Here is an 11,932-nt window from a genome sequence, read left to right on the forward strand (position 1 = left end):
ACTGTTAACAAATTATTCAAATTTATCTTTTAATAATAAGTTGATGCAATTTGATTATTTGATTTTTTTAATAAGTAATATAATTTTGTACCCTCTGTCTAAATTAATTTGATTAATTAATTTTTTTAATAAGAAAATTGCTGTACACAAATAGCAACAATCTTTTAACTGGAGTTAAAATATTTCACCATTAATTAGCATAATCCTTTTAAGTCAGTTTGGATAGAAAAGAATAATTGGAATAATTAAAAAAAATCAAATTAAACTGCTTATTAATTATGGAACAAAATAAATAATCATGATGTGTATATGAATAGTTTTACTTGAGATTAAATTTAAATAAAGTAAAAAATGTTTAATAAAAAGAATATGCCTATTATATCTTTATGTCATTTTCTTTTTCCTAATTAGATCAGTATGTTGATAAAAATAATGAAAATGATGAATTCTGTACTGGCATCATTGTGTGGTTGACAATTCTACAACATTACATAATCATCCTGTTAGATGTGGCAACTGAACAATATTTGATGTTTCGGTTGAGAAATTGTCCAAACTATATATACATTATGGTACCTATATATAACAAAATTACCAATAATTTCTGCAGGAACAACTACCTTTACTAAAATGATGAAAACGGTTTTGATCTCTGACTATAATTTGACGTTTGTAGATTTTCGAAACCAGTTGCATGAACGTGTGACAATCACAACAAATTCTTAAATTCTTCACTATATGAATGGGAACACCCTCTGGCACACTTGACAGTGCAAAAGCAAGAGCCAATTTTTCACTGTGAAGAATTAGTTGGCTCTCTTTTTCACACTCTTCAATGTCCAGAAAAACCTCATCAAGATCAGGTTCATATCCCTCTGATTTCAGCTTATACACAACCTCCTCTAACTTCAGCAAAACACTTTGGTTATATCCCTCATTCAAGGCCTTCCCCACAAGGAACTGATGCACTTTACCATCCACCAGAATTGAGCTACATCCAGGAATTTTTCTTACTCCCCTTTTTCTCATCATCAATCTAACTTCATTCACCTCATTCCACCTTCCCATTTTGGCAAAGATATTTGAGAGAAGAACATAGCAACTTGAATCTTGTGGAGCCAACTCTATGGCTCTCAATGCAGCAGTGTGCCCCAACACAACATCATTGTGCTTCATGCTGGCACTAAGAATGGCCTTCCAAATTAAGACATCAGGCTCAAAAGGCATATCATGTATAACCTCAAGTGCCTGTTCTAGGCAACCTGATCTACCAAGTAGGTCAACAATGCATCCGTAATGCTGAATTTTAGGGACTATCTTGTATTTCATTTGCATGGTTTCAAAATACAACTGACCCTCGTCCTTAAGACCTCCATGATTGCAAGCATTTAAAAGCCCCAAGAAAGTTATATCATCAGGCTTAAGTTTTTCCCTTTCCATCTCCTGAAAAAGTTCAATGGCTTCACGGGCAAGTCCATGTAAGGCTAAACCAGAGATCATAGAATTCCAATCGCCAACGTTTCGCCGGTGACAAATGCTTCTAAATACATCGTAGGCATTTTCTATTTGACCACATTTAGCATACATGTTTATGAGAGCCGATCCAATAAAACTATAACTGTGAAGCATCTTATTACAAACTATGTAATCGTGTATCCATTTTCCTTCCTCAACAAAACCAAGGTCAGCAATGGCTGAAAGGACACTAACAACAGCAGGAGCATCCGGTCTAACTCCTAAACTCAACATTTCTCTGAACAAACATAACCCTTTCTTTGGTTGATGATTAAGAACAAACGCTGAAATCATGCTCGTCCAAGTCACCACATCCCTGACACCCATGTCCATAAAAACCTCCTCAGCAAGCTCGCAGAACCCATGCTTCCCGTACCCATCAATCATGGTATTACACGAAACTAGGTCCCTTTGAGGCATTCTCTCAAACACCTCACGTGCCATGTCAATCTGACCGGCTTTTAAGTAACCCGAAAGCAACGAGTTCCAAGAAATCAAGTCCCTTGTAGGCATTTTATCGAACACCGACCTTGCAAGTTCAACCATGCCAAGCTCCAAACACATGCGAACCAGGGAGTTGGTGACAAACGGGTCGTTCCACAAATGAGTTTTCAAAATGAAACCCATTATCTGTTTCCCTTCCTCAAATGCACACGACTTCCCACAAGCTTTGAGTGTGGGAGGAACAAAAAACTCGACTCCCCTGATGCCATGGAAGCCAGAAAGTGCATGAACAAAAACGGAAATGGCGTCGTAGGGGACACTGCTCTGAGAAAGAACGTTGACAAGTTTGGCGACAGAAAGCGCGTGAGTGATGAGCTTTGTTTTGATGAAGTAGGCGTGAATTTGGCGCACTTGTGACAGTGTGGTGCGTTTATCCGACAACAACCTTGTTGGGCTCGCCCCAACTGAAACTGGAATACAGTTTAATATCATGCTAACAACAAACAACAAACGACAAACGTGAATTGCTACTTCATGCTTTAAAACCTCATTGATTTCGCTCTTATTTCTGCCTCATTTCAAGAACTAAATACAAAAATATAATCCCAGTTCCAAAAACAACATAATGCAAGAAGTTCCTTAACTGACCGAAAACTCTCTTTTAACCCAAATCCCATCAAATATAAATCATTATTTTAAGCTTAAACATAACTTGCTCAAAATAGTTAAAAATGTTTCTTTTTTTGACACTTCTAAGGCATCACAAGTTAAAAATTAATGCAAATTTCGAAGTCTGTCAAATTTAGTTTCAACAATAAAAGAAGGAGGAGAACGAAAAAGGAAGTTGATGGGTCTAATCCATAGATTTCACTTTCACATTATCATAACAAATTTTGTCTTAAAAATATTTCATCATGAAAAGGAAGAATATAGAATTCACATATATTTTAATTTATGTCTTAGGTAAAATCACCAAGGCTTATATTCAAAAGCATATATGTTCATACCATGGAGTTTTTTAACTTTATTACTCATAACACAATTAAGATCGACATGATTATCATTTACTTGTACATGTTATAATAGATCAAGCATATACATTCTAAATTGACACGTGACACTGATATATAACATTATTATTGTCACATGACATGATGCTCACTTAAAATATTAACTATTTTTTTTTAAATTAAGAAAAAATAAAAAAACAAAAAATTCACAAACTAACATGTGTCCTACACTGTTCATATTTGTTAATTTAAATAGTATTAATAAAAAAAGTTAAACAAAATTAATGTAAATTAAGACTTGATTGAAAAAAAAAAACAAAAACTAGGATTGAATTAGTATTTAAAAAGAGACTATGTTAGAATATGAAGTAAGTTAAAGATGACTTGTTAAATTAAAATTATTTTAGTATAATTTTAATAAAAAAATATTTTAAAATATTAATTCAAAGAATAATCTTTTAACATTAAATAGACTAAATCATTATTCTAACATAAGAAATTGATTTTTACATTTTTGTAATATAATTCAATAATATTAATTAAATTAAATATACTAGCTATATACTTAAATTTAATATAAAAAAAACCATAATAAGCTTGTCTTTTAAAAGAAAGAAATATAATTTACTCCAAAGTGTTTAAATATTTAGTCTTGCAGGTTACAATAGCATTAGCAATTCTCATATTTCCACTTTAAAGTAGAATATCTTGTCAATTCATTGTGTAACTTTTCATCATCATTTTAAAACCAAGACTATGATACATACAACTTTCTTTTTCTTTTTCTTTTTTTTTTCCTTTTTGAAGAAGAGGACTAACATTCCTTAATGTTCTGTTCGTATTATAATCTCAAAATACATAATTCTTGCCCCATAATTTACAGAATAAGTTCCATCTTTTAAAAAGTACGTGTCATTATCCAATGCTTTTTGGTGTCGTTTATGAAGAAAAATATCAATACAAAACTCGAGTAAATGACAGTGGTTAAAAATACTCAAAATACAAAATAACCGTTGGAATTTACTTTTTTTAAGGGTAAGGTTTGTTTAGGCAACACACGAAAACGTTTACCATAAATCAAAGGTAAAATTTAGTGAAATAAACTACAAAAATTTATCTTGATAAACTGAACTAAGAAGCTTATTAAAGAAATTAAAGACAAAATTTTTAGTAATAGGCAAATTATTTTTCATCCCATTGAAGCAACTTTTTGTGCCATTTTCACTCTCACATACTCTTCAACATCATCTACTAATCATTCTTTCCACAACATAACAAATAATGCTTTAAAGTTTATTTTGAAATTATTTTCTCCCATACAATTATGTAATGTGTTTCTTTCTTCATATTTTTACTTTTAATTGACTTTCTAAACCATATTTTGCTCTTCAATTTTTTTTTTCCAATTTTGCCTTGATCTTTCCACAACCTTGTTGCATTTTTTTAAGACTTTGTTTCTTCTTTTACAGTCACCATTTACATATTTGGACTCATGAATTTTTTTTCTAATTAAAACCGCTATGTCCATTACTTATGTTAGAGCAACAATTCAAAATTTGTAATCTCTTAACTCTTAATTTTTCTTAACTTAAACACCCTCTTTCAATTTACACTCTCTGCAGCTCTATAAAGCCAAAAAAGAAAAAACACTTTAAAAGAAAAAAAAATAAGGATCCCAACAATCTTTCTCTCAAGTGTGAATTCCTTTACATAAGCATTTAACATTAATGAGACATGAGCTCAATCCACACATAAGAGATTGACATCACTCTTAGTCAAAAACTTTAAGCATTGAGTTTACGGATCTTCATTCTTATCTAATGCTCAACTTTCTTATTTTTACTCAATGTGGGAATTGAACTCACACTTGAATTCCCAATAAAAAAAAGTTTTTAAAATTTGTAATCTTGAAAACAGAAATGATTTTGGTTTTATATTTTAAATTAATGAATTAGTTTTCAAGATTTTAAAAATATATGCATTTAATCTATTTTTCAACTTTTTGGTCGCAAAAGATTACTACCAAATGTTAAATTTTAACAAAAAAAATGAACCAATTTCACATAAAATTAAGATGGGTCGAATTAATTATAGACTGATAAACACATATTTTAGCTTAATTTATTTATTATCAAAGTAAAACCTTTTACACGATCAGTCATTAAAAATTATTATTGAAAACTACAATAAAATTCAACATGTATATTATTTACTCATACCGTAAATTCTTTGTAAAAAAAAAAACAAAAAATATCTTATATCATGGACACAATACCGATCCTTACAATAATTAAGTATACGTTTCCACTAATATATAAACTTTAAATTAAACATGTTATATATATTCTTATTGTCAATTTTACATGTCTTTTCACTTTGATTAAGAGGGATAGTCCTGTCTTTATCATTGGTTATTCAATTTATAAGGTGACTGTTAGAGAATAATAACGAATTAATGAAACCTTATCTTTGCTCTTCAATATTAAATTAGATTCCTTAAAGCATATGTGGTGCCTCCATGATAATATTGTCTAATTACTCATGGAACTTAAAAAAAAAATGAAACTCCAAATAACATTATTATTTAATTTGCGTATTGAATGTTGACTTCATAGGAAAAGATAAAAAAGAAGTTGAAGCCAAGCACTAAATATGTGATGCCAATATGCATATGGGTGGCTACCAAACTTAATCAGGGGAATCCATAAAATGCACAGTTCTTGGAAAAGACTCAGTTTAATTTGTTATCTCAAAAATATTAAATGTATCATTGATTTGATGGAAAACCATATACATGAGATTCTACTATTAATCTAATTATCAATCATGTGAGAAGCTAGGTTATCTTCTATCTAGCTAATATATTGTTCTTACAATATTAAAGTGGCTATATTGAATCATTCATATATGCTTTCAGACATTGAGTCTTTCAAGTTAGTATTTTGGAATTTCATAGTCTTGTAAGTACTAAAGAAATTCACAAAAGTTAATCTTTATATTTGTCTTTTATATAGTTGAGTCTATGTAAAAAAGATAAAAAAAATCCAATGTAGAGACAGTGGTTTGGGCTTATCTGTTTTGAACGTGGATTTAGGAAAGATATTCTCGATCGTTGATTCGGACTGGCTTGTTTCGGTTGTTGGTTCAGGTGGGCTATCTCGGTTGTCGACCTTGGGTTAAGTTGTTTTGACCGTCGGCCCAGCGCAACCGTCTCAACCGTGGACCTGGAATTGCCCTTCTCGGTCATGGGCTAAGGCCAAGTCAGACCGACTATCGGCTCAGGCTGGCCCGTCTTGATCGTGGGTCTTACCTTTCTTGTCTCGCTTGTCGACCTGTTTGGTCCGACTTGTCGTGGTCATCGACCCATCCTGGCTCGTCTCAGTCATCTGCTCAAGTTGGTCTGTCTGAACTACACGCCTAAGCTGGCCCATCTCTTTCGTTACCCCACCAGGTCTTTCTTGGTTGTTTGTCCAAATTGGTTAGACTCGTCTCGGCCATTAGCCCGGGACATGCCATTTGGGCCTCAGCCCGAGGTGGTCCATCTCGGTCGTCTAGTCTTGACTTTCAGTTCGGGTCCGATCGAGACGGTTTGATTCCATCTTTGACTCAGACTCAAAATATTATTTTTAAAAATTAGTTAAAATATTCGTTTAATTATTCTTTTGGTTCCTCTTTTTGTCCAAAAATGTCAAATTAGTCCTTCAGTTTTTTTAAATTTCAATTTGATCCCAATTTTAAAAAATTGATGCAATTTGGTCATTTTTTTAAAATTTCTTAAAAAATTGAAATTGTTAATAATGATAATTTACTTTATATAATTAACATAATCGTAATATCTTCGATAACAACAATTAAGAGTGGAGGGAAGAGGAATAGTGTAATTAAGAAGGCAATAATTTGATGGTTCCTGAAAGAGCCATCCACTCCCCCGTAATGTCTAATTTGAATATGAAAAGCGGTGATTCCATCTGAATCTTCTTTTCTGTGAAATGACCATAGCCACTACCTTTCATCAATTTTCTTTATTTCTTACTGTGGAATACCTTTATACTCCAAACTCTGGTTCAATTATTGGCAATGTTACCACGAATGTTTAATTTGGGAAGGTTCTAATATGGGAATTTGAACTTTTGAATACCATCATTGGAAATGGTCCCATATATTTTTCCTCAGTTTAATGATGCCTTATAAACCTCAAATTCTCTATGTTTCCTAATATACAATTTGGGAATCACTCCTACGTTCTAGCTAACTTGACCCCTATAATAAATAATAAATAAATATTCTATATATTTATATATTTCATTTGTCTATTTTTGTTTCTTTTCGTTAGTCAATCATTTTGAACATAGTTAGAAGGTGAATTTTAACACATCCTTTCTCATAGGAAAATTTCATCATAGATACTTGATGAACTCTACTACTATTTTATGAAAATAGCTCAACTTCAGAAATTGGTTGAACCCAATCATAACTAATATTTTCGATCACTTCAAATTAATTTTTTGTAGCATATCTAGTTAAGATGGCTATATATAGGTTGAGATACAAGTTAAAAATACCTTATAGAATTTCTTTACCCAAAAAATATAGATTTTTTACTTAATTTTTACTCTTTTTTACCAACAAACTAATAAACAAATAATTATTAGTCTTATATTTAATGGACGTAAAATCTATTATGCCATAAATCTTTTTTACATATTGTGCAACAGGTGATAACGAGATAACGAACGATACGAAAGATCAAACACATCTAACAATATATTAGAAAGTAAATTTAAGTTTAATATATCTTCGTAGTATAAAAATAAGATTATTCTTATAATTTACATAATATCTCTTTTAAAATTAGTAAAATCTTTTATCATTCTAGACATCTCACACGACAAATTATTAAAATATGTCTTATTTATTATTTTTTTTAACAAATTTTGAATAAAAATTTGTAATAAAAATTTGTAAGTCTTTTCTTTCAATTTTGTAAAACTTAGAAATTATACACACAAAAAAGTTCACAAAATACTCTTGTGGTAAAATATATCAACAACATTGTAAAAAACAATTACTTATGAAAGATAATAAGCTAAATACTCTTTATTAAGAAATATATATAATTTACAGGAGTACAATTTGAGAACCTAGATCACATCGTATATTACCTCAGTCTAAACCCGAAGCACTGATTTAGTACTTACTTCAAAGGACTTTATAACATAACACAATTATAAGATATGGAATATTAACAATAGTATATAAAATAACCAAATTAATATATAGGTACATAGAAAGTCATTTTATATTTTAATTTCAAAATAAGATTTCCCCTTAGAGTAGTTATAGATTGTGTAGTGCTTGAGAATCATACTAAACTTAAACCAGGATAAAATTCTCCTACTTTCAATATCAATATAAAATTTGTTTGGTTTGAAAGGAATCCAATTGATCAATTCAAAATGCATTCAATTGTAAAACCAATTCACTGAAAACAATTCTTTTATCCAGTTCAGCTAAACAGTTCTCTAGTTTTGTTAAGTGTGAACTAACAATTTTTCTGATTCAGTTCTGCTTTTTCAAAACATTCCTCTCTCAAAAGAACAAAACCCAAACTATCACAGGAGGACTATCGAACTGAATACATAAGAAAGAATGGCAAGGTAAATATATATGCGTTAGCTTTTGTAGATGTTTCTACTCTTTTGCATCAATAGAAATCTAATTATTATAGGATAAAAAACATTCTTAATGGGCTAAAGATGTAGTTACTTTTCATAATAGACTCCTACTTATATCCGAATTTGGATTCTATGTTGATTTTTGTTGTGTTGTTCCTCTACTGTGTCTTTATAATACACTGATTACCACTTATTTTGACGTTTTTTTAAAATATATTAAAAAGATATTTAAAATATCAGTAGAGTATATTTTTAATGCTCAGCAGAAGACAACACAAAAAAACCAGTAGAGAATTTGGACTCCTTATATCCACATGTATTTGTATTTTCTAGAACATTTAAATAACATTATAATCCTAATAAAATATTCAATACATACATTATATTATTGTGATTTGTTGAGATTAAAGTTACCCTTAACTTATTAAGAAAACGATTTAGGTTTAGAAAATTACGGCAAAAAGTTATGTCAAGATATCACAACTTTGTTATGGAGAAGTTTTGTTAAGATGACATAATTTTAGTTTAAAATATTTTTAAAGTTGAAGTCATGTCAAGGTAACATGATTTTCCTTCAGAGTTTAAATTGAAGTCGTATCATTTTTTAATTGGCTTTCCATTTTTTCATTTTCAATATTTCAAAATCACTTTAGAGATGATATCTTGTTATCCTATTTTATATATAACATGTATCTAAAAATGACATTAATATTAAGATTTATTTAATATATGCTATTTTATATTTTTTTTCTAAGATATGTTACCAATATTTTTGTAAATGTGAAAAGCAACTTGAGCCTTTTTCACAATGTTCCACTTTTCTCCCTATTCTTGATTTCTGGCTTCCCACTATGACTTCTAATTATAAATATAGGGTTTCTACTCATATTCACACACAGCAAAGCAGCAACATTAACTATTTGGTTGCAAAAGCTTGAAAGTAAAGTGTAGCTAGCATTTTAACTAATCTTTCCATGGCCATGAACATGATATCAACAGATCCTCTTGTGATTGGGAGGGTGATCGGAGATGTTGTCGATCCTTTCACTCCAACCGTCAAAATCACCGTCTCCTACAACAATAAGCAGGTCTATAACGGTCATGAGTTTTTCCCTTCCTCAGTAACCACCAAGCCCAAGGTTCAGATTCGTGGAGGCGACATGAGATCCTTCTTCACCCTTGTAACCATCTTCTTTCCCTCCACTCTCCTTCATCACTTCAACCTTTTCATGCATCTCACTCACTCTTCCATTTCCATGCCTTTCTTTCAGCTCATGATAGATCCAGACGTTCCTGGCCCCAGTGATCCATATCTCAGGGAACACTTACACTGGTATCATACTAAACCATCACATGCAGAGTTTACTTGGTTTATGATTTCATCTGAAACAATGTGTCTGACCATATTTAACAACTCACAGGATAGTCACAGACATCCCTGGCACAACGGACACCACATTTGGTAAGTTATATAATCTTATTACAGACACATAACTTTCATAAAAATCTGTGTTTTTTTTGTTTTGAACATGCAATGGAACAGGAAATGAGGTGGTGAACTATGAAATCCCAAGGCCAAACATAGGCATCCATAGGTTTGTGTTCTTCCTTTTCAAGCAGAAGTGCAGGCAGGCAGTGATGAAAATACCAAGTTCTAGGGACCTCTTCAACACCAGGACCTTTGCAGAGGACAATGACCTTGGCCTTCCTGTGGCTGCTGTGTTTTTCAATGCTCAAAGGGAAACTGCTGCCAGAAGACGTTGAATAATGAACCAACCCACAAAAGTGCCACAATGTGCTTATCACTACTAAAGCCTACATACCTGTCCACTGCAGTAGTGCCCACCAAATAAGTCTAGGTTTCTAAGGGTTTGTGGGGCACTTTGTCTAGTTAAATTCCAACTTGCATGCTGAAACTCTCGTAGCATCTAACATTCTTGTTTCTAGTTTCGTGTTTTCAGTTTGTAACCATTTCAGTTTCTGTTTAACTTTCTCGTAATCTATGTCTATGTCCCAGTAACCATGCAAGTTATTATTACATTAACTAGTTTTAGTGCATGTTTTTGTTGATTAAGAAATAATCGTTTTCTTAGCTTTTTAAACTTCAAAAAATAAAAATAAAAATAAAAAACAACGCACTAGTTGTTAAAATTTGTTTGATTCCTACTACAATAAAAGTTGGTAGGCAATAAATAGTGTAATAGAAAAATGTTAACGAAATTAATGAGACGAGGTAGAAGTGGCGAAGTTTATAATATGAAAAAGAATCTTGTGATGTTCTGATGTTCTACTTTATTCAATATTTCTATTATTGATTCAGCAGAGAGGAGTGGTATTTGCTTTTTTCAATCTTTTCTTTCACTCTTCTCTTTCTTTATTATTTAACGTATAAATTTGATTTGAATCCATAATAACAAACAGCTTTATACATGAGAGTTGTTAATGTAGTATGCATCATGGTACAGTACGTGTACTGAGATGTCAACACCTCTTTATCTCTGATTCTGGGACGAAACGAAATCAAACGACATCCAAAAATGAGAGGTTATTGTTGTTACTCTAACTTCAAAAACATCAAAGAATGCGACCTGATTCATTGACTTTATCTCTTTCTCGAAAATGAAACTCCATGATTTATAAATCCCACTCTTCAAGGGAGAAGATTCTGAAGCTCACTACCCTCTGTGTAGAGCAATATTAACCGATAGATAAAAAATAAAAATAAAAAAACTTAGGCCTGCGTAGCAGACGCCATTTCGAATTTCTGACCCTAAAAAGCTTAGCCACAAATCTAAACAGTGTTTACCTATAACAAGTAACACTTTATTTTCTACTTTACTTTCGTCAAATTATTGAAAATATGGAAACTGGATTGAACAAATCTGGTATACAAGGTAAAACCAGAAAGGAAACATAACATATCCTTTTCGTGTTAGAACTGAGAAATTTACTTCTTGTCTTCGATCGTGCGAATCGGAAAATAGTATGTTTCTTTAAAAAGAAAGCCTTCATTTCTATTTGAGAAAAACCTTTTTTTTTCTCTGTAAAAATGTGTACGTTGTTAACATTTTTGTTGATACTAAACCGACTCTGTTAACATTGTCCTTGTTCATGCAAAGCTTTGCTTAAAAAATGAATGTGAAATTATAATTTTGTGATTGATATGTACTTTGATTCAACCCGTATTGAATGATCTCAATGTTCTGAACTTGCAAGGACATTTCCGTTAAAAGAGGACTACGACCTGCAGAAAGCAGTTCTGGTTGGTTGCATCGGAATCAAGCAAAA

The 11,932-nt window shown here is 31.4% G+C and overlaps 2 protein-coding genes across 2 annotated transcripts; one reads left to right on the plus strand and one right to left on the minus strand.

Annotated features, from left to right (window-relative positions):
- Nucleotides 1–591: 591 nt before the first annotated feature.
- LOC114184750 (pentatricopeptide repeat-containing protein At3g62890-like) lies at nt 592–6,400 on the minus strand. Its single transcript, XM_028072060.1, has 2 exons — nt 6,280–6,400; nt 592–2,429 (listed from the first exon to the last, which is right to left on the minus strand). The coding sequence occupies exons 1-2, from the start codon at nt 6,398–6,400 to the stop codon at nt 592–594; spliced, it is 1,959 nt and encodes a 652-aa protein (XP_027927861.1).
- Nucleotides 6,401–9,532: 3,132 nt separating this feature from the next.
- LOC114184219 (CEN-like protein 2) lies at nt 9,533–10,697 on the plus strand. The gene is made up of 4 exons (XM_028071499.1): nt 9,533–9,825; nt 9,916–9,977; nt 10,066–10,106; nt 10,188–10,697. The coding sequence occupies exons 1-4, from the start codon at nt 9,619–9,621 to the stop codon at nt 10,406–10,408; spliced, it is 531 nt and encodes a 176-aa protein (XP_027927300.1). The 5' UTR covers nt 9,533–9,618; the 3' UTR covers nt 10,409–10,697.
- Nucleotides 10,698–11,932: the final 1,235 nt, after the last annotated feature.

The sequence above is a fragment of the Vigna unguiculata genome, chromosome 5, assembly GCF_004118075.2.
Source record: "Vigna unguiculata cultivar IT97K-499-35 chromosome 5, ASM411807v1, whole genome shotgun sequence".
Classification (NCBI taxonomy): Eukaryota; Viridiplantae; Streptophyta; class Magnoliopsida; order Fabales; family Fabaceae; genus Vigna; species Vigna unguiculata.

Bases quoted from the DNA above. Each gene is read 5' to 3' on its own strand.
- LOC114184219 (XM_028071499.1), top strand. From the start codon at position 9,619: ATGGCCATGAACATGATATCAACAGATCCTCTTGTGATTGGGAGGGTG. The intron at 9,826-9,915 runs GTAACCATCTTC...CCTTTCTTTCAG, and splicing joins TGAGATCCTTCTTCACCCTT to CTCATGATAGATCCAGACGT. The intron at 9,978-10,065 runs GTATCATACTAA...AACAACTCACAG, and splicing joins CTCAGGGAACACTTACACTG to GATAGTCACAGACATCCCTG.
- LOC114184750 (XM_028072060.1), bottom strand. From the start codon at position 6,400: ATGGGCCAGCTTAGGCGTGTAGTTCAGACAGACCAACTTGAGCAGATG. The intron at 2,430-6,279 runs GTAAGACCCACG...ACTGTATTCCAG, and splicing joins CGACAAGCGAGACAAGAAAG to TTTCAGTTGGGGCGAGCCCA.